Raw genomic sequence first — 24,086 nt, forward strand, 5'->3', positions numbered from 1 at the left:
GAGGTCAAAGGTCACTGCTCTGGGTCAGTTCTGATAATAAGATTATAAAGGAGCCGTTCCTCGTCTGTCTGAATAAGTCATTGATTTGGAGGCGTGTATCCAGCTCTCGCTCTCATTGACCTTCAGAAGGACGAAACGATGCTGAATCTCTAATAACTCACTTTAATATACAGTAGGAAATGAAGTGAACAGCCATATGAATATGAATCCAGAAACTGTCACTGTTTCCCTCCGATGGTTTGCATCTCATTTACATCACTGTCTCCTGACCTGACTGGATGGCAGACATAATTATTAATGTCAGACGCATACACACACACACACACACACACCTCTGAGAGAGAGAGAATCATGATGGACAGACAGGTGTCAGCCTCACCTGAGTGCACGTGTGTGTGTGTGTGTGTGTGTGTGTGGTTGTGGTCATTGTGTTATTAAGTGACTGATCCAGATGTGCAGGAAGTCAAATGTTTCCTGCTGTCCAAAAAACATTAAAGCAGATTTTTAAAAATAGATGTGCGGCTCAATCCCTGTCCAATCCTCAGGACACGAGCCGTGAGGACAGAGACTAGACACACACACACACACACACACAGACAGAGACAGACGGCTGGAGGGAGGGCTGATCTCTCTCAGGGTTTCATTCTCATTCCTCCATTACACTGATTCATTGTGTGTGTGTGTGTGTGTGTCTATGCATCAAATCTGTGTTAATGTTCCTCACTCATTCGTTTGTTTGTTTTTCTCACACACACACACACACACACACTTGGATCCACCCTGATTTGTGGATCTTTTCAGTCTTATGTAAGACACTGCTTTTTTGTTTGTTTCTTCTGATTTTAAGAAATTTCAGATTACAGTTTGAAAATCTCTGTAAAGACTGACTGATATGCTATGATGATGTTCAGCACTGATGATGACATTGGACTGAGATGGCCGGTTTAATTCAATTGTGTGTTCTGTTAGGAGATTTAAATACGATTTTGAAGAGTTCTGAACGAAACATTTTGTTCCATTAAGAAATTAAAAAATTGGTTGTTTCATTCAATGAAAAGGTTTTAAAATATTAGTTATTCTGTTCTGTTAAGAGATTCAAATATTAGGTGATTTTGTTACTTTAAGAGATGTAAATGATGGTTTGTATTGTTCTGTTTAGAATTATAAATATTGATTGGTTCTGTTTTAATAAGAGATCTAAATGTTGGTCAGTTTGCTGTTTTTTTGTTTGTTTTGTTCAAAGCGCGAGTAAATGATTCTCAAAAGGCAATTAAAAAGCTGAGTGTTGAACTGATCACAAGATTTGGTCAGTTTTGTTGTAAGCGAGAGTAAGATTTAAGGCCTGTTCACACCAAGCACAAGAACAATAAAGAAATAGCTGTAAATATTGTTCTGAGTATTAGAGAATAGCAGAGTCCACATCACAGCTATAACGATAAAGGCACACAGGAACTATTTTGTTGGAATCACTTTCAGATTGATTTTTTCCAGCTGATGAACGATACAAACATTAACAGCCAATCAGAATCCATGCTGCTATAACGAGCTCGAGAATTTAAAGCGACAGACGAGCGTGGACGCTAATATCTGCTCGTGTGGACGCTAATATCGTTATCTTTATAGTGATCGTTCTTGGTGTGAACGGGGCTTTTAGAGTTCAACATTCTCCTGATTTCATTAGCAGTTATTGAGTGAAACTGTTCATTTACTGGGTTTTTTTCAGCTGCTTACATTCAAAACTTTGCCTCTTTTTTTCAAAACTTTACACATAAATCCAAGAATTGCACACAAAATGCAAAATGCCTCACATCTCTTGCAAAATGAAGCACTGCATTCAAAATATCACAAACACATCTCAAAAGCAAACATTTCTTACGTTGCAACACATCTTTGCCACAATATTATCAGAATCAGAATGAGCTTTATTGCCAGGTATGTTTGCACAGACGAGGAATTTGTTTTGGTGGCAGAAGCTCCACAGTGCAACAGAATGACAGCGACAAGACACCGATAATAAAAATCAGACACAGATACTAAAAATATATTGTTTTTATATTGTTGGATATATCATAGACACGCGGTTATTCAAAACCTAAATCTCTTCTTTCATGAGCTCCTGTGTGCATTCTGTAAAGATTGAAAGTAATTGGCAGAAAAATGTTGAAAAATTCACGATAAACACGAAACCAAGATTGAAACCAAATTTGTTTTATTGTAAGCATTAGTGTTTGTGAATACAGTATAACACAGTACAGAAGAAAAGAAACACATCAAGCTTGTGTAGATGTGTGTTTATAGGCCTATTCTAAAGCTATGATTGGTTCAGTAAAGCACATGCAGCATTGCATTCTTTTATCGCGCCTCAGTGTGTGGCATCCAAGGAAGTTCCCTGAGCTGGCTCAGATCTTATCTTAGTAATTAAACTTTCTCAGTAGGTATTGATCGTGCTGTTTCATCTGTAGCACCTCTTACCTGTGGTGTTCCTCAAGGCTCTATTTTGGCTCCCATCTTGTTTTCACTGGACATGCTTCCACTAGGTTCAATTTTTAGGAAGCATGGAGTGTCCTTTCATTATGCAGATGACACCCAAATCTATTTACCTTTAAAACACAATGACAAAAAAGGTTTAGAAACCTTGCTTGCATGCTTAGCTGATGTAAGATCTTGGATGTCAAATTTTTTTTTTTACATTTACAGTTTACAGTCAACTGCTCGCACACAAATCCAAGAACTGAACACAAAATGCAAAATACCTCACATCTCTTGCAAAACGAAGCACTGCATTCAAAATATCACAAACACATCTCAAAAGCAAACATTTGCAAACACCTTTGCCATAATATTAATTCCTGTTAGATTTGTGTGTTACATAGAGAATTGTGTCAGCTTTCAGAAATTGTGTGACGTAAAGATTGTGAGTGTGAGCAGTTGAAAAAACTGTTATAGAGGCTATGGCTTTCTTCTGAATGAGTAAGCTCTGTGATTTTAGACAGAATTACTGTATTGTGATTCTGTAGTTACTGTCCTTAAAAAATACTTTGTTTGATTAATAACAGATCAGCCTGTGTTTGCTGTGATCATGAGTTTGATGCACTGATGTGTGTGTGTGTGTGTGTGTGTGTGTGTGTGTGTGTGTGTGTGTGTGTGTGTGTGTCAGGCGGTGTGCCGTTCGTGTTGACGGGGGAGCTGTTTGAACAGTCGTATCGTCCGGCCGCGTTCATGATCGCAGGAACCGTCAACTGGCTGTCAAACTTCGCTGTGGGACTCCTGTTCCCCTTCATACAGGTGAGAGTAAACACACACACACACACACACGCTGTGTGAGGGTGATGTGAGGCCTTCAGTCTTGCACGTATAATCTGATTCCTATAATCCACTGCAGGTCAGAGCATGACACAGAAAAGCACTTTTATTCTCTTTAATGCATCTGAATGTCTCTGCTGCAGCTGAATCACTCACTGCTCCACGCAACACTGTGCTTCTGCAGCTTTACACATAGAAATATGAATATTTCAGACATGTGTCTTCAAACATGCATGACTGAGTTTACTAGATTACTAGAGCAAATCCTATTTGATTCAGTCCACTACATAGACAGCATCTGTCCACCCATCCATTCTGCAATAATTATTATCTGTAATTATTTCAATTTAATTAATTACTAATAATATCCTGCCCAGAGGAGAACTGGCCCCGACTGAGTCTGGTTTCTCCCAAGGTTGTTTTCCTCCATTCTGTCTCAGAGAGAGTTTTGGTTCCTTGCCGCTGTCGCCTCTGGCTTGCTCAGTTGGGGACACTTCATTTCCAGCGATTATCGTCAATTTGATTTCACAGATACTATTTAAACTAAACTGAGCTAGACAATGACATCTCTGAATTCAATAATGAAATGCCTTTAACTGAAAATTGAGTGTTTAATCTAATTATTATACATTACTGACACTCTATCCTCCAATCTGATACTGTTAAGTGCTCTGACATGATCTGTATTGTTAAAAGCACTGTATAAATAAAGCTGACTTGACTTCACTACTATAATTAATAAAAAAAGAGTAAATCAATTATTTTATCTTTAAGATAATTACTGTCATTGAAATGAATTACTGTAATTAAATAATAATAAATAAACATTTAATGTAATTATTTTATCCTTAAAATAATTTTATTTAAAATTCCTACTATTGAATAATAATAAATAATTAATAGTTAATTTATTTTATTTTAATTGAACTGCTATAAATTTGTAAATTAAAATTTTACTGCTATAAATAATAGTAAATTATTAAATTTTAATTATTTTATATCTAAAATATTTATTATTTTAATTTAATTGCTATAATTAAGTAGTAAATAAATAAATAATAGTTAATAATTAAATTTTAATTGATTTTATCCCTAAGTTAAATTCTGAAATTAAGTTCAGTTTAATTACTATAATTAAATAAGAAAACATAATTAATAATTTATTTTGTTTTTATTTAATTATTTTAAGATAATATTATAATAATATTTTTTTTAATTTAATCCCTAAATTAATTACTTTATCCACTGTAAGGATGCTGCAGTTTATCCCAAAATCTCTGCTTGTAGCTTTTACAGTTTAGAAATGCGTGTGTGTGTGTGTGTGTGTGTCCATGTTTATGTGGTTTATGAGGACACAAATGTGTATAATGACATGGGTATGACAGAGGTATTACAATATGAAGGTGGTTTATGAGGACACTGCCTATGTCCCCGTAATTCAAAAGGCTTAAAAAACATACTAAATGGTGTTTTTTTGAAAATCTAAAAATGCACAAAGTCTCCTGTGAGGGCTAAGTTTAGGTGTAGGGTTGGTGTAGGGCAATAGCACACACAGTTTGTTCAGAATAAAAACCATTACGCCTATGGAGAGTCCCCATAAACCACAAAAACCAACACGTGTGTGTGTGTGTGTGTGTGTGTGTGTGTGTGTGCAGGAGGCGCTGCAGACGTTTGCGTTCCTGCTGTTTGTGGTGGTTTGCGCCACCGGAGCCGTTTATCTGCTCGTCGTTCTGCCGGAGACCAAAAACAAGACGTTCATGGAGATCAGCCAGAGTTTCTCCAAGATCAACGGCGTCCCGGAGCCGAGCGAGGAGCGAGAGATGAAGGACGCTCTGGACACCGCCGCTGCTAACGGACTCAGAAGTGATGGTGTGGAGATGGAGAGCTGCTTCTGAACCACGCAGGAGTTTATATAATGATGTGCGACTGATGTTTCCTTTCGGAAATGATGACCAGCTCTTCATTATGACTGAAGAACGCTTTGAACCTCAGTGGTTTAGAATAAACCCACAGACACGATCAGCTAAACAACACTGTTTTCCAGCATCTAAACATCCTTAAATCACCACACAATGACTGGAGAAGCAAAATTACAAGATATTACCTTTTGTTTTCTTAAAAAAAGGTGAGAATTCTTTTATAATATGTGTCTCTGCAGCACAAAAGCAGTCATGAGTAACACAGGTATATCTGTAGCAATAGACAACAATACATTGTATGGATCAAAATTATACATTTCTCTTTTATGACAAAAATCATTAGGATATTAAGATCATGTTCCATGAAGATATTTAGTAAATTTCCTACTGTAAATATATCAAAACTTCATTTTTGATTAGTAATATGCATTGCTAAGAACTTCATTTGAACAACTTTAAAGGAGATTTTCTCAATATTTAGATTTTTTTTGCTCCCTCAGATTCCAGATTTTCTAATAGTTGTATCTCAGACAAATATTGTCCGATCATAACAAACCATACATCAATGGAAAGATTATTTATTCAGCTTCAGATAAATCACAGTTTCAACACATTTATTTTCAAAATGAATTTTTCTGCCCCTATTGGCAGATATTTTTGTTGTTTTCAGTCATAAACTTGACGAATTTTATTGTTTTTATCATCTTCATTATTCATCCAGTACAGTTCACTCCAGTAAATGTTTTGATTTAAGGATGTTTCGAGTCAAAACAGCTTTACCGTGTCAAACAGGAAAATAATTAGTCAATAACAAAACGTCATTCTTCCAGTTAAAGTCAGTTGATGATTCAGTGAATCACTGGAAACCAAGACAGAAACAGTGTTGAGCTTCTGCCTCCAGTTTACCTCTGTATTAATAATAACAATACATATATTTTCTATAATATTGTCAGTGTGAAAAATGTATGTAACATCTGACACTTTTTAAATAAACGTTCTGACGACTCAAACTCTTCTGTTCATCTCAGCGTCTTCAGTGTTCTCGTAAAGAGTGTTTAGCGTTTATCAATCTGCCAACATTATGCCATTATTTTCCTGTTGAACCTGGAGGCAGATTTATGAAACCCAGCGCTTCTGAGAGATGCTGAAGTGAAGTCAAATCTCTGAACCGTGAGACAGAAAACCAACAGTTAATTAAAGCAGGAAACGTAAGGCAATCATGGCTTTAATAACAGGAAGCACATGACATTTCAAGCTGCAGTGCATGATGGGAACACACACTGTTCAGCATTAGAGTGTTTGTTCAGATTGGGAAAGCGCTTCAGGTCAACAACATTTTATTAGCAGCATGTTTAAAGATTTCTTGTTCAGGTTCAACAAAATAAATGAGCTGAAAAGAACAGAATCTTTGTTGAAACTGTAATGGAGTCAGCGGCCAGTAAAACACACTTCACTAGATGATTTTAATCATCACTTGAAATAAATATAAATCAAAGACATGAGAATATAAATGAACTCGTCAAGAGAGAAATACAAACCTAACATCATCAAAATACCTGCGTATGGCTAATAAATCATATATATATATATTTGTTAATGCTAGTTAATAAAATGTCCATCTTAGTTCATGTAAATTAACAAATTTGAACAGATACAACTTTACATTTGAATTAATAATGTATTAGTAAATGTTTAACTTAATATTAACTTATGCTATTTCAATGTTATTCAACTCAAGTTTATTTGTATAGTGCTTTTCACGATGCACAGTGGTGACTCTCAAGATGATGTCCATATGGCAGACATGTACGGTAAAAATCAAGCCGTTAGTTGTTTGTTTGCCTGCCATTCTATTCTTTGTTCCCTGTGGCTTTTGGTTGATTGTTTGTTCTAGTTTGTCCATGAAATATCTGCACATAGATCCTTGCCTCTGCCTGTTTTCTCCAGCTTCTACACAACGTTACAGTTTCTCACTGGCACGTCTCTTTGACTAGTGCATCTTTGAGCCTATATTTAGCATAAAATACTTAAGTACTGTTAAAATCAGATACTCTAAGACTTACTCGAGTTGTTTTGGAATCGGTGACTTGTGTACTGGAGCAATTGTCACTGTAAGGTATCTGTACTTTTACTCAAGTATGGTATAGGGCTCTTTGTAAGACAGAGATGTGTCACGGATCATGATCTGACCTCAGGCGCTGCTTTACTGAAGACAAACACAGAACAGCAGCAGGACACAATCATTCAGCGGTCGCTGTGACACGGCACTGGATTCATGAAACACGAGTCGATCTTCACTGAATCGAGACGTGTGAGAAAAACAGGAACGTCCTGATCTCTGAGAGTCAAACACATGAGAAATGACACGGTCTTCTCGTCTTTGTTAACATGCATAATAGACTTTACAAACACCGAACTATAGTGAACGATCCTGACACACTGGATATATCTATAATGCAACAGCAGAGATGATTCTGCAGCATTTGAAGTTAGTGCTGGTTAATCAGAAGTGTGTTTGAGACGGGATCCTCTTTATAAACAGATGATGATCAACAACCATCAGATGAGAGAGAAAAACCTCCTGTGTGTCTTACTGATTATTTCTTTCATTGCTGTTTTTCCAGTGCAGTACCCTTGATGGAAAAACAACACTGCAAAACATGACTTTCTTACTTTGTAGGCATCTTGTTTTCTGGTATAAAAAAATATTAATATATTCTTAAATCAAGACACATTTGAGATAACAACCCTAACAGAAAACATTCACAATGAAGAAAAAAAAACATATTTACTTAATTTAATACTTTGTTAACAAATAAGGCCGTCCTCAAAAGGAGGTTTTGTTAGTAAATCTTGTTCACTGCAAAACTTGATGTTCCTCCTCAGTGTTTTTGTCTTTTTCTAGTACAAATATCTAAATATACTTAAAACAAGAAAGTATACTTTATGTTAGGATATGTCCCCAAAACCTTCAAACCTTCTGTTATTAAGCCTCTCAATAAAAAAACACAACTTGACCCCAAAGATCTAGTTAATTACAGACCGATCTCAAATCTCCCTTTTCTGTCAAAGATACTAGAAAAGGTAGTATCCTCACAATTATATTCCTTCTTAGAGAAAAATGGCATCTGTGAGGAATTCCAGTCAGGATTTAGAGCGTATCATAGTACTGAGACTGCTCTCATTAGAGTTACAAATGACCTGCTTCTGTCATCTGATCGTGGTTGTATCTCTTTATTGGTGCTACTGGATCTTAGCGCTGCGTTCGACACTATCGACCACAACATTCTTTTAAATAGACTAGAACACTTTGTTGGCATTAGTGGAACTGCCTTAGCATGGTTCAAATCGTACTTATCTGACCGCCATCAGTTCGTAGCAGTGAATGAAGAGGTATCATATCGATCACAAGTGCAGTACGGAGTACCTCAAGGCTCAGTACTAGGGCCGTTACTGTTCACGCTTTACATGTTACCCTTGGGAGATATTATCAGGAGACATGGTGTTAGCTTTCACTGTTATGCTGATGATACTCAGCTCTATATTTCTTCACGGCCCGGTGAAACACACCAAATTAAGAAACTAACGGAATGCATAATCGATATAAAAAACTGGATGACGAGTAACTTCTTACTGCTAAATTCTTAAAAAACAGAGGTGTTAATTGTCAGACCTAAAACCCCCACATGTAATAATCTAGAACACTATCGAACACTTGACGGCTGCTCTGTCGATTCTTCTTCATCAGTTAGGAACCTAGGTGTGCTGTTTGATAGAAATCTTTCATTTGAAAGCCATGTTTCTAGCATCTGTAAAACTGCATTTTTCCATCTCAAAAATATATCTAAATTGCGACCTACAGTTGTGGTCAGAATTATTGGAACCCTTGGTAAATATGATCAAAGAAGACTGTGAAAATTAACCTGCTTTGTTAATCCTTTTGATCTTTTATTTAAAAAAATCACAAAAAGCTAACCTTTCATTGGATAATAAGAATTTAAAATGGGGGGAAATATCATTATGAAATAAATGTTTTTCTCTGATACACATTGGTCACAATTAACGGCACCTTTTTATTCAATACTTTTTGAAACCTCCATTTGTCAGTTTAACAGCTCTAAATGTTCTCCTATAATGCCTGATGAGGTTAGAGAACACCTGACAAGAGATCAGAGACCATTCCTTCATCCAGAATCACTCCAGATCCTTCAGATTCTCAGCTGACGATTTTCTACAGGGTTCAGGTCAGAGGACTGGAATGGCCAGCAGAAGCTTGGTTTTGTGCTCAGTGACCCATTTTTGTGTTGTTTTTGAGGTTTGTGTTTGGATTATTGTACGGTTGGAAGATCCAAACATGGCCCATTAGAAGATTTCTAACAGAGTCAGTCACTTATTGATTTTTTATCTGTTGGTATTTGATAGAATCCATGATGCCATGTATCTAAACAAGATGTCCAGGACCTCCAGCAGAAATATAGGCCCACAACATCACAAATACAGCAGTATATTTCATTGTACATTGTACAGACAAGTGCCAGTCGTGTCTGATAACTGAATATGCTGGAGTTTGTTTTTGGATGAGCTAGGAGAATGTTTCTTGAAATCCTCCCAAACAACATGTGGTGATGTAGGTGCTGTTTGACAATTTGTTTTTAAGGTTTTCTGACCCCGAGACTCAACTATTTTCTGCAGTTCTCCAGCTGTGATCCTTGAAGAGTCTTTAGCCACTCAAACTCTCCTCTTCACCGTGCATTAGGACGATATAGACACACGTCCTCTTCCAGGCAGTTTCATTACATTTTCTGTTGATTGGAAATTCTTAATTATTGCCCTGATGGTGGAAATGGGGATTTTCACTGCTCTAGCTCTTTTCTTAAAGCCACTTCACTAATTTGTGAAGCTCAATTATCTTTTGCTGCACATCAGAAATATATTCTTAGGTTTTTCTCATCGTGATGATGATTAAGGGAATTTGGGCTTTGTTTTCCCTCCTATTTATATTTCTGTGAAACAGGAAGCCATGGCTGGATAATTTCATGTTCATAATCACCCTAGAGTGCTCAAAATTGTGAATATGAATGGGAGTATACTTCAGAGATATTTTACTCTTAAGAATTTCTAGGGGTGCCAATAATTGTGTCCAACGTGTGTTTGAGAAAAACATTTATTTCATAATGATATTTCCCCCCATTTTAAATTCTTATTATCCAATGAAAGGTTAGCTTTTTGTGAATTTTTAAAATAAAAGATCAAAAGGATTAACAAAGCAGGTTAATTTTCACAGTCGTCTTTGATCATATTTACCAAGGGTTCCAATAATTCTGACCACAACTGTATGCTCTCAACGTCAAATGCAAAAATGGTAATTCATACGTTTATGACCTCAAAGCTAGATTATTGTAATGATTTACTGGGTGGTTGTTCTGCACATTTAATAAACAAACTCCAGCTGGTTCAAAATACAGCAGCTAGAGTTCTTACTAGAACCAGGAAGTATGACCATATTAGCCCGGTTCTGTCAACACTGCACTGCCTCCCTATTAAACATCGGATACATTTTAAGATCTTGTTAATTACTTATAAATCCCTGAATGGTTTAGCTCCTCAGTACTTGAGTGAGCTCTTATCACATTATAGTCCTTCACGTCCGCTGCGATCTCAAAACTCTGGCCATTTGATAATACCTAGAATATCAAAATCAACTGCAGGCGGCAGATCCTTTTCCTATTTAGCGCCCAAACTCTGGAACAATCTACCTAACACTGTTCGGGAAGCAGACACACTCAGTTTAAATATTGATTAAAGACACATCTCTTTAACCTGGCTTACACATAATACACTATCACATTTCTATAATTGAAATCCGTTAAAGGATTGTTAGGCTGCATTAATTAGATCAACCGGAACCAGGAACACTTCCCATAACACACAACATACTTGTTACATCGTTAGAAGAATGGCATCTACGCTAATATTAGTCTGTTTCTTTCTTATTCCGAGATCACCGTAGCCACCCAGATCCAGACTGTATCCAGATCAGATGGTGGATCAGCACCTAGAGATGACCTCTACAGCAGGACACCTAGATGACCCCAGAGACAGACCCCAGTGAGGACCCTGTCTCCAAGACGGCCATCGGGACAAGACCACAGGAACCAGTCCTCTGCACAATCTGACTCTGCTGCAGCATGGAACAATCTGCTGATTCGTCTGACCAGAGGAGAACTGACCCCTGACTGAGCCTGGTTTCTCCCTTTAACTAAAAATCGAGTGTTTACTATTGTCCTTCTGCATTACTGACACACTGTTTTCCTATTTAATTCTGTAAAGCTGCTTTGACACAATCTGCATTGTTAAAAGCGCTATATAAATAACGCTGACTTGACTTAAATTTGTACGGAAGTGAACTAAACTGGACAAACCTATTTTGGGGGACATTGTAATTTATATTATATATATATACTGTATATATATATAAAAAAAAAATTTTTTTTTTTTTTTAAATAACTTGTTTCATTGTAAAAATGTAGAGAGTTTTTTGTTGGGTTAGTTTATGGGTTAGTGTCAGGTTACAGTTTCTAACTAGCTGTATGTGGAACAACAGAGGTGTGTGCGCTGTCCTCATTTAGAGAGAGAAAGATGAGTGAACGCAGCTGTAAAACTGATTTAATGCCTTCAGGACAGAGAACAAAACGGACGAATCCTGTTTATCCTGAACGACAGACAGACAACAGAGCTCTCAGATAATGAGTGTGTGTGTGTGTGTGTGTGTGTGTGCGAGCCGCTCGCAGGTGATTGGCTGTGGCTCTGGTGTTCTTCAGGAGACTGCGGTCAGATGATGGTGTTTGTAGGTCGAGGCGTCTGCTGCTGTGTTTCTGTGATTTCTCTTACAGCTGTGATTACAGAGAACACTCTCCAGAGACATTAAAGCTGATAATAATTCATCTGAGCGAGAGAGTGACGTCTGAACACACTCACAAAGTCACAACATCAGAGCAAGTTCTTCATCAGGACGAGCTGAACAGTTCCCCATTCATTCACTCAGTGCTGTAACGGGGTTTTTGAGGATAGCTACAAAAAAAAAGAAAAGCCAAATAACATCATGAGAATCAAGCGACAGATAAAGTGCATTTTACAAGAAAATACTATTTCAGTTTTTCTACTAAACTTAATGTTTAAAAAATAATATTTCTTTGTAATTATTAGTGATGTTTATAAGGATTATTGAATGACATTTTTAGTGAATGGTTTTTACTGCAAATCATGGTTAATTTTGTAGTTACTATATTTTTCTGAAAACCATAAACCATGGTTACTGTATAAAAGCATGGTCCATTTTCGTACAGTCAGGTGTGTGGAGGATGAATGATGATTTCTGAGTGAACTCTGTGGTTTCTGTGCTGCTGTTTTCCTGAATGATTCTGTGGATTAGACTCCATTAGCGGCTCACAGTAATCCAGTGATTACAGTCTCTGCAGCGCTCTGTTACACAATCTAATGAAAGATTGACATGTGTCATCAGTCTCTGCAGCTCTGCTGATGAAGAATCACTGAGACTGAGCTCAGATCACTCGTCTTGCTCAGTGTTTCTGTCTTGTTTTCCAGTACAAATAGCTAAACACCCTTAAATACATTTACTGGAGAAGCAAAATGACTGAAGAACATGCTCTTTTTTGATTCAGAAAAATCAAGCTGTTTTCACTGTAAATAAAGTTTATCTTTCTGACTCTGTTGGCAGATATTTGTGTGTGTGTGTGTGAGAGAGAGAGAGTGTTTGTGTGTGTGTGTGTGTGTGTAAGAGAGAGAGTGTGTGTGTGTGTGTGAGAGAGAGAGAGAGTGTGTGTGTGAGAGAGAGAGAGTGTTTGTGTGTGTGTGAGTGTGTGTGTGTGTAAGAGAGAGAGTGTGTGTGTGTGTGTGTGTGTGTGAGAGAGAGAGAGAGAGAGTGTGTGTGTGTGTGTGTGTGTGTGTGTTGAGTCTGTTCAGTTGTGCTTGTTGTAAAGCTCTTGTATTGAAATGATAGTTCACCCTAAAATGATAATTCTGTCATCGTTCCCTCCTCCTCATGTCATTATAAACCTGTTTGGCTTTCTTTCTTCTGTTGGACACAAAAGATATTTTGAAGGATGCTGAGAAACAAGCTTACCGTTGACATCCAGATCATACATAATCATAATAATATACATCACCATACATAGTTGATTGATTACATTAAGAATTGCAAACCTTTGTATTTCTGAAATGTTATGTTTAAAAATGCTAATTATTCATTATCTAATTGAATATGCACGGATTTGCATTAATTTCCAGAACATAAATCTGATTATTGTATAAAGTCAGGGTCATAATTCTAGTCTGATTTTGTCGTCATATTAGATTTAAAGGTTTGTATTTCTCTTCTTTGTATCACTCCATAAATCAGAAAATACTGTCAACAGACAGAAAACAAACACATTTTCAGCATGTTTTTAGGAGTAAATGTGGTATAAATCAGTGTGAATGATATAAGAACAAACCTTGAGAATACAGAGAGGAATAAAATGGTTTAGTTTAATAAAGTGTGATAGAATAAACTCTTAGATGTGTGTTCAGGATGTGTTCTGAGCTCTAGACTGAAGGAAGAGACGATGTGGAGCAGGACAGACTGAATCACGCTGGTTCAGTCTGTAGTGAAATGAAGCAAACGTGCGGTCACACAAATCACATCCCAAACTCCTGACCCGAGCCTGACTTTAACACCATCTCTGTTTTCTCTCAGTCAGAACTGCATCATATTCCAGTATTTTGTCAAGAGACACACCGCAGACGTCTGAACGAAACCCTGAATGTCCAACGACCCGTCTGAGAGAAACGAGACTGAAGTCCTGCATGATTTCAGTGTTTCTGGAGGATTTTATATCACAGCGTCACTGAGAGACAGAGCGTATCAGATCATATTCTGCTGAATCTCACACACACACACACACACACACACACACACACACACACACTCATATTCACACACACACACTCATATTCACACACACTCATATTCACACACACACAGACAGACAGACAGAGTGGTTTGCTCGCGTTCACATTCAGACGATCAGGAATCTGAGCGAGATTGAATTACAGCGTCACAGCTGGATATCACTGAAGTATTGATCAGCTTTAGTTTCTGCTCCTTCAGTCTGTATTACATCAGTGTTAAGTGCTCGCAGACTATCAGTACAGAATTATTATTTCTGTCTTGTTTTCTAATATAAATATCAAAAAGCATCTAAATCAGAATACATTTACTGGAAAAACAAAATGATTTATGATATCAGGATTATTACATTTAGCCTAAAACCGAAATTAAATTAAAAACATTAAAAAATTATTATAAAACTATATAAAACCTTTTTATTGCAGCTATTTTATTTTTCAGTTTAACTTGATGTACTACAAGAACTAAAACTGAAATAAAATAAAAGCTTACGTATATATATATATATATATATATATATATATACATAAAACCTAAAAAAAGTACAAAAAAAACACAACAAAGTGGCAAACTAATATTAACTAATATATAACATTTAAAAATCAGTCATTTGGGTCAGAAAGACAAATCTTGTTTTAAGCAAAAACTCACTCCTGTTTGCGTCTTTCAGAAAACAAGACTTAATATCTTTAGTCGCTTGCTTCTCCAGTAAATGTGCATCTATTGTGATTAAACAGTATTTAGATATTCGTACTGGAAACAAGACAGAAATACCGAGGAAGAACGTGAGTGTTTTGCATTTTAAATGCAGACCTGGAACAGATCATCTGACCGACAGACTGTATTGTTTAGTGATCAGAAACCACTTCCACCATAACAATAACCAGACAGAGCAAGCACTGTCCAGCTTCAGAGCCGTACATCACACAAAATAGCTCATTTAATGGTCATTTTATTAAAAAACATATGTGCACATGACTGTTAGTGTACATTCATGTGTGTGTGTGAGGGAAGAACAGCATCCACACACACACACACACACACACATCCCCAGAGTCTCTGTTCACAGTCTACAGCTCCGGAGGCGTTTCATTACGATCAATCTACAGGCTTGGCTTTTGTAAACAATAAACGTAACAGTGATGAAGCACAATGAAGACATTCACCATCAAACAGTGCTGGAGCTCCAGAATCATCAGAGCATCCTTCATCACGACATCCACAACACGTCACAGCTCTATGAAGCGAGTGAGAAGTGCGTTAGAACAGAGTTGAGCTGGAGAGATGGAGGAGTATTGCACTCGGTGTAAGGCTTGCTGCTGCAGAATCTCTCCCGCAGCTGTGAGTCACGGAGGATGAGGAAGATGAGGAAGATGACTGCATTTGGGTCCAGCGCACAGTGTGTCAGATGACCGCCTGCGATCATAAACCAGCAGCACGCTCAGAGATATCAGCACTACCAGCTCCAGATCAAATTCTCAACTCTAGACCATACATCAGATCTGAGCATCATCTTGAATCTATATGCATTGCTAAAATGATTTTCTAACTCAGTATCTCTGTCTTGTTTTCCAGTACAAATATCCAAACTCTTTTTAATCAAGATGCATTTACTGGAGAGAGAAAATGACTCAAGATATTAAGTCTTGTTTTTTGAAAAATCAATCAAAATTAAGAACATTTTTGCTTAAAACAAGAACAAATTTCTGCAAATGGAATGTGAAAATAAGCGTATTTTTCCTTTGAGTTTATTTTTCGGACTCCACTGTCAGATTTAAAGCAAGAACTCCTTCACTGTACTCTGTTTATCTCAATATCTCCAGTAAATGTATCTTGATTGAAGGATGTTGAGATGTTTGTGCTGGAAACACGACAGAAACACTGAATATGAAAACCATGCCGTGTAGAAATCAGACTGGAAATCAAGTCAAATTAATCACTCAACTTTATCCATGAATAATAAGTATTGATGCATATCTGTGATTATTTTGAGTTCAGATGTAGTTTATTGCTCACAGTATAATTCCTTTGTTTAGGCTATTTTCCTGATTCAAAACACATTTATTATTCTTTAATATTATCGGTTTGACTTTGGTCTGAATGACTCTATTATCTACAGAAATATGTTCTAAGAACCTTTTATCTAACATTTCCATTAAACACTATTTCTGAATGTTCTCTGAACGTTCAAAACATCCTTTTTATCAACGTCTTGACAACGTTTTTCCTGGTTATACAAACATTAAGGGAATATTCCACTGTATCTTTTATGAATGTTCTGCAACAAGTAACATTTCAAACATTGAATAAACATCAAGCCGGAGCATTTCAGAAAGAACCCATGTTCTTGTGCAAACCTTTTGAGAACGTTATTAAAGTTATTAAAGTATTAATGCTACTGAGAGAACAATGCCAGAAGATCTGAGAGTTAGCTGGGTTCCATCTGAATCAGATTTGCTTCATGATTGATTGATTCGGCAGCAGAAACACTGTTAGTGAACTGAACTGAGTTATTCTGTAGAGCTGCATGACGTGAAATTAGTTTCATAACTGATGAGTTTGACAGCATTAGTATGTCATCTTCCTGCTTCATCTGCTAGAATCAGTCGGTGTATGAATGGCTTTAGAAATAAAGGTGATATAAAGACAGCGCTTGAAGAGTCTTTTATTCTAATGTTTATGAATAATGTGTTTTAATATATTCCTGGATGAAAGCACGGTGAAGTGGACAGAAGGAATCTTTATTCTGCTGGAAAAGTACTTTCAGTGTTTTTCATTTCAACCCCTGTGTGTCTTTGAATCATTCATTCAAGAGATTTGTTCAAAAACACTGAATGAAAGACTGAATCATTGAATCATTCCATCAGATTTGTACTAGCCTTATCTTGTTTTCTTCAGAACTGAGAGAGAACTATAACCTTCATTTAAAAAGAAAAGGTCTGAATGTATCCAGAATGGCGCTCTATTCCACACACAAGCAGCTCTTGATCAGTTCAGCTATTCAGCAGCAATTCAATGTTTTGCAAAAAGAGACAAGAATAAATAGGTTTGATATCTAAATATTTGAGTTGATTTTTTAACCACTTTGGAATCAACACTGGGAATCGATAAGAATCGGAATTCAAACAAAACTCAACCCTATAACCATAACGGGACTCACCGGATCAAACGGCAGCGCGGTCATGTGACAACAACAGTGCGCGCGACCAACAGCCAACTTTTCGTTAAGGCTCGCGCTCAGCGGATGCCGTTCGGCGTGAACGCGCCGTCCAGGTCGTCGTCTTCGTCGTAGCCTCCCCGCGACAGCTGCGCGATCCGGTCGAACGTCTGGTCCACCACGTTCGGGATGATGTTGACGCACGCGCTCGCCGCGTCCCGGTTGTAGGACACGAGCTCGTTGCTGACGTTCGCCGTCTCCACCGGAGTAGGGCAGCGGCCGCGGCAGCGCAGCAGGCTGGAGAAGCCCCTGCGGAACTCGGCGTTGAAGGCGTAGATGACGGGGTTGAGCGACGAGTTGCTCCAGCCGAACCACACGAACACGTCGAAGGTGGTGTCGCTGACGCACGGCTCGCGGCGGCAGAACGGAACCACGCAGTTGAGCACGAAGAACGGCAGCCAGCAGCACACGAACACGCCCATGATCACGGACAGCGTCTTCAGGACTTTGGTCTCGCGCTGGAACGACGTCTTGAGGTTCCGGTGGAGGCTCCGGTCGGACCGGCGACTCTGAGCGTGCTCCGCCGCGCGCTCCAGCGACGCGATCCTCCGGATCTGGACCTGCGCGATCCGGTAGATCCGCGTGTAGGTGACGATCATGATGGCCACGGGAATGTAGAAGCTGATGAGGGACGAGGAGATGGCGTACTCGCGGCTCAGGCTCGAGTCGCAGCTGTCCGTGTCGGACGCGTTGGGCTCCGCGGCGCCCGCGTCGGCTTTGTGCCAGTCCAGCTGCACCGGGATGAACGAGATGAGCACGGACAGCGTCCACGCCGCGCCGATCATCACGAAGGCGACGCGCGGCGTCATTTTGCGCTCGTAGCGGAACGGGCTGCTGATGGCCCAGTAGCGGTCCACGCTGATGACGCACAGGTTCAGGATGGACGCGGTGGAGCACATGATGTCAAAAGCTACCCAGACGTCGCAGAACGCGCCGAACGGCCAGAACCCGGCCACCTCCGCCGCCGCCTTCCACGGCATCACGAGCACGGCCACCAGCAGGTCCGACACGGCCAGCGACGCGATGAAGACGTGCGTGACTTTGGCGCGCAGGTGGCGGAAGCGCAGCACGGCGGCGCACACCAGAGCGTTCCCGAGCAGCGTCCAGAGGATCAGCGCGCACAGCAGGCTGCCGGTCAACGCGCGAGCCAGCGTCTCCCGCGGCTCGGTTCGGTTGCGCATGCTGGGTTCCGGCGCGCTCACGGGGCGCCATCGGCTGCGTGCGCTCGCTTCGGCTCCGGTACCGAGGCGCGCCACATGACCGAGGAGCGAATCCGACACCGAGCGAGTCCGGTGCACTCCAGACGATCCGGGGTTTGCGCGCGGCGGCTGTCTGAACTCTCTGAGCGCGAGGGAACTGTGCATGGCTATTTTGAGTGAGACAGAGAGACACACAGAGCGAGAGAGAGAGAGAGAGAGAGAGAGAGAGTCTGGATATGCACTGAATGAATAAAAGAACCCTGCCTCATATTTACATGACTGTCACGCTTCTAATCGTACAACTCGATTAGAATAATTACATTAGAGTTGCATGATTTGTATTTCATAATTTAAATTTCAATTGTTCAAATTATCTGGTAACCCATTAAATATAACGCAGACAGACGAGATGTGCAGGTCATTCACAATCAGATTAAAGAGACTGTTAATGGGTCTTTCTTTTATTTTTTTGGTATCTTTATTTAAAAGTGTCCTTTTTACACGTTTCATGTACTTACTATTATTATAACAATAAACTATGCATAATTACAAGCAAGTAACCCTAAGCAAAACCCTAACCATATAGTAAGTACATGTAGTTAATTAATTACATTTACATTTATGCATTCAGCAGACGCTTTTATCCAAAGCGACTTCAATTGCATTCAAGTTACAGTTTTTACATTTTATCAGCTCTTATTAATTAGTAATGTAAATTAAGTACTGAGTAATTAATATTACTCGGTACTTAAATGTATCATTACATTGTAAGAAGAACACCTTAAAATAAAGTGTAACCTTTTTTTAACTTAACAGATGTATCAAATGAATAAACAGCAGGCTTTCGCTGTGACAACATGCCCCGCCAGTGTTAACGCGCTCAGCTGTAAATGCCCTGCAGAAAAGGATTTTCCCCCTTAGTATTTTTGTCTTGTTTTCTGAAAAAAAAAACTCAAAATTGTGTTAGTTTTTGCTTCAAAACATGTAAAATTATCTGCCAATGGGGTCAGAAAAATAATCTTGTTTATCTTTAGAATTAAGATGATTTTTCTGACCCCATTGGCAGATATTCTTAATTGTTTTGAAGCAAAAACAACCAAATTTGGAAATATTTTTTTCAGAAAAGTAAACAAAATATCTTAAGTCCTTTTACTAGTCAAGTAAATGCATCCTGATACAAGAAAATGTAGATATTTATGTGTCAGTGAGCAGATGTCATCAACACACAGCTTCACAATGATAATGATGAGCTATGATTGCAATCATTATTTGCAGCACGCACAGAATTATTTATTTATTTTAAGGACACGCACAAAAATAAACATCTGAAACGACACAAATAAGAGTGAGAATGATTCCTCAGTTCAGGATTTCCCTTGAAGATTGATTCATTCACACACTCACACACACACACACACACACACACAGGCTCAGAAACCCTCAATGAAAGCAGGATGAGAGGATAAATGGGTCTGTAGCGCCACCTACAGTAAACAGAGGATCAGAACAATCACATCAGAGTCTCAGGAAAAAGAGTGAAGAGCCTCAGGTGCTGCTGAACATCACAAACACACGAGAGAAGCTTCCCTCCACAGCTGCTCCGGCCGCAGAGGATTGTGGGAGAACACCTCGAGCTGTCAGACATCTGGCCTCATCAGGAGCACATCTGTGTTTGGAGGATCCAGAGACCTCCATCAGACTCAAACCCTTCACTGATCTCACAGAGACACTTCTGATATCCACTCAGTCCATCAGTCCAGACAGAAAGCACTTTACACCAGGATCAGTTACTCAAACACCTGCAGAACATGCTGCTCTTACAGAAGCTTTTCTCGTTTCCAGTACAACTATCTAAACATTCATACAACTAATTAGTGCTTTTTGGGAAGTAAAATTACGTCAGATTTTTAAGGAAGAGAACGACACTATTTCTCTGTTTAATAATGTAAAGCTGCTTTGACACAATCTGCATTGTAAAAAGTGCTCTATAACGGTGACTTCACTCGATATTTAGTCTTGTTTTCCCATTAAAAAAAGATGAAGCGTTTGCTTAAAACAAAACAAAATAATCCTGTTTTCCCTTTGAATTAATTAGATTTTTCTGACCCCGTTGGCAGATTTATTTTTCTTCTTGTTTTAAGCATAAACTCAAGGTTTTTGGATGACTTTTATCATTAGTTAGTATCGTGTCATTTTGATTTTTGAGTAAATCTGTCTTGATTTAAGAATATTTAGGCATTTGTACTGGAAAACAAGACAGAAATACGGCAGTAAAAACCTGTTAGACTGCATCTTCTGGAGCACAGCGGTGTTTTCTGTAGGTTTCCTAACCTCTGAATAATGAACACATCTGCATTTATACATGAAGAGCTCCAGGAGAACTCGCTGGACCGGCGTCTTCACGCTGACACACCGTCTGAATAAATCTTTCCATTACACAGCTTCAGCCTCAGAGATGAAAGCCATGAAGATCTCCTGAATAATCACCAGCACTCCTGTGCTTCTAGTTACACAATAAACCGGCCTTGATATATTACAGATATTCTTGGCTCTTTGACAAATTACTTTACCTCTTTTGTAATGCATAAATGTAAAAGTTTAAACAAAAAGCAGAACACGAACTGCAAAACATGATTTTTTTGTCCTCTGTATTTTTGTCAAATATCTAAACATCCTTTAATCAAGACACCTCGAAACCAAAATTACTTATTTTAAGTCTTATTTTCTGACAAATGTATCAAACATTGGTTATTTATTGTATTTGTGTTTGTAACTGAGACTCGCCTGACAGAATCTCATAGTACTACGTACATAACCCTGCGTTTTTCTCTGAGTTTACTGAGCTTTTGACACTTGTCAGTGCAATTTGCTCAGCTATTGTTTTGACTGGTGATTTTAATATCCATGTGGACAATCAAAATTGCAATAATAGTGTTTGTTTTATGGAAACATTAGAGTGTTTTAATCTCTTCGTAAGCTTAAGGCAGCTGGAGCGACAATATAGGAAATCTGGCCTAACAGTTCACAAGCTTTTGTATGAACATCAGTTTGAGTATCATAATTCTTTGAAAATTGCAAAAACAGAGTATTATTCAATGATCATTAGTAGTGGGGTTTCCAATCCACGAGTACTGTTTAATACAATTAATAATCTAATTAAACCAATCAATAGGGATAATTGCCTCACTACAGAGCAGTGCAATGATTTTCTTAAATATTTCTCATGTAAAATTGAGAAAATGCAATTGCATCTGTCTCTGTTCCATCAGAGCCATTAGATCTGCATCCCTGTAATTCTCCTATTTCTCTGTTGTTAAGTTTTACTGCTGTTAGTTCTGATTTTATTTCTAAATTGGTTTCAGCAATGAATTCTTCATCCTCTATACTTGATCCACTTCCTACTAGTATGTTGAAGAAGTGTCTGCCAGTTGTTATTCCTCATATTAAAGCGATTGTGAACACTTCACTTGTTTCAGGGATTGTTCCCCCAGCACTGAAAAAATCTGGGAGTGATACTGCCGACATGTCTAATTATAGGCCTATTTCAAACATGCCATTTGTTGCTAAGGTTCTTGAGCGTGTGGTGGTTGGTCAGCTACAAAATAATTTCTTCGTGAGCAGACTACTAGAACCTTTTCAATCAGGGTTTAGGTCTGGACATCGTACGGAGACTGCCCTTTTGAGGGTAATGAATGATCTCCTTGTTGCAGCAGATTCTGGGGCTTGTGGCATTTTGGTTTTGTTAGATCTCAGTGCTGCATTCGATACCATCTGTCACACTATATTACTGGACAGATTACATGAATGGATTGGTCTTTCTGGTGTAGCTTTAAAATGGTTTGAATCATACCTTTCAGAACGCACTCAATTTATCGATTCTGGTGCAAACAGATCTCAGACTGTCCCATTGCGGCAGGGTGTCCCTCAGGGGTCGGTATTGGGTCCTACTCTTTTTAGCATTTATATGTTGCCCCTTGGGCAGATTATTCAAAAGTATGGTCTGGGTTATCATTGCTATGCAGATGATACCCAGATTTACATTAGTACTCAACCTGATGTCACATCGGCACTTTCAACTTTATCTGCTTGTTTACTGGAAATACAGGTCTGGATGAAACAGAACTTCCTACAGTTAAACTGTTCAAAAACTGAAGTTCTATTGATTGGCACTTCGACTGCTGTAAATAGATGTAATAATTTTAAACTTTTAGTGGATGATTGCCAGATTCCTTCTGTACAGGCGCAGAATTTGGGTGTGATTTTTGATGCACAGCTGACTTTTAACACTCATTTTAAGAATGTTACTAAAATAGCTTTTTATCATCTTCGAAATATTGCACGTATAAGACCGTTTCTTTCTATGCATGATGCAGAAAGGCTTATTCATGCCTTTATAACATCAAGGCTTGATTATTGTAATTCCCTCTTTGAAGGGTTACCTGCAAATCTGATTAAGAGGCTGCAATATGTGCAAAATTCAGCTGCTCGTGTTTTAACTTATACACCGTCCTGTAGTCATATCACTCCAGTGCTTTCTCAACTACATTGGCTTCCAGTTCAGTCACGTATTGATTTCAAAGTTCTTATCTTAACCTATAAAGCAGTACATGGAATGGCCCCAGAGTATATATGTAATTTGATTACAGTGTCCACACCATCTCGGCCTCTCCGGTCTGCTTGCGCTCTTACTCTGTATCAGCCTCGTTGTAAACTTAAAACGATGGGTGGGAGGTCATTCTCTTGTATTGCTCCTAGGTTGTGGAATTCTCTACCGCCTTCGATAAGAAATGCTTCATCTTTTGGTTAAGAAATTTCTTAAAACATATCTTTTTAGTGAAGCTTTTAAGTTATAATTTTGCAGTTGCTGTTGTTATTGTGTTTGTGGGATTGCTGTTATGAAGTGGTTGTTTCTTTTATTGCTGTTTTATATTGTTATAGCACCTTGAGTGTAAGAAAGACGCATTACAAATAAAAATTATTATTATTATTGAGAGGAGATTAAAAAAAAGAGAGAGAAGAAAGGCTGAGGATAATGTCGTTTAATACTAAACATCTGCTGAAGCTACAGAAACATTTACATGTGAATGAAAGGAGCGTTTCACATCGTTTCTCCATCACAGCACCTGAACTGACGTGAGAACATCCCATAATCACAGTCACCAGAAGCGTTTCCACAGCAGCGCTGCCGCAGAAATATAATATCCTAAATAAAGTCTTTTCCATGAGTCCTGTGTGTTTGTGATGCTGATGTTGTCCAGACGTGAACATCTGCACTTCAGACCCAAACAAACAATCCGTCTCCCGCTGAAGCATGAATAATGGATTCGAGTCAGAATCCCAGCTGAGATTCCCATTAAATCCATAAACACACAGATAAAACCTCATCTCTCTCCAGCCTCGGAGCGTTTCAAGCCCTTCTTTGAGAACCATAGCTCACAGAAATCTTCAGGACTGAGGAACCCTTCACAACACGTCCTTCA

General features: G+C 38.5%; 2 protein-coding genes across 3 annotated transcripts in view; one reads left to right on the forward strand and one right to left on the reverse strand.

The window, feature by feature from the left end:
- Positions 1–6,237, forward strand: part of LOC306853398 (solute carrier family 2, facilitated glucose transporter member 9-like) — a 42,771-nt gene extending 36,534 nt beyond the window's left edge. For both annotated transcript variants that reach the window (XM_079390767.1, XM_079390768.1), the window contains exons 13-14: positions 3,158–3,285; positions 4,959–6,237. In XM_079390767.1, the coding sequence (XP_079246893.1) occupies positions 3,158–3,285; positions 4,959–5,198 (368 nt within the window). In that variant the 3' untranslated portion in view covers positions 5,199–6,237. The remainder of the gene's footprint in view (positions 1–3,157; positions 3,286–4,958) is intronic.
- Positions 6,238–17,427: 11,190 nt separating this feature from the next.
- Positions 17,428–18,588, reverse strand: LOC306853344 (D(1) dopamine receptor-like; the record flags this gene model as incomplete). The annotated part of the gene is made up of 1 exon (XM_079390654.1): positions 17,428–18,588. One exon carries the CDS (start codon positions 18,586–18,588, stop codon positions 17,428–17,430), a length of 1,161 nt encoding a protein of 386 aa, XP_079246780.1.
- Between the last annotated feature and the right edge of the window lie 5,498 nt (positions 18,589–24,086).

Source organism: Barbus barbus (genome assembly GCF_936440315.1).
Source record: "Barbus barbus genome assembly, chromosome: 33".
Classification (NCBI taxonomy): domain Eukaryota; kingdom Metazoa; phylum Chordata; class Actinopteri; order Cypriniformes; family Cyprinidae; genus Barbus; species Barbus barbus.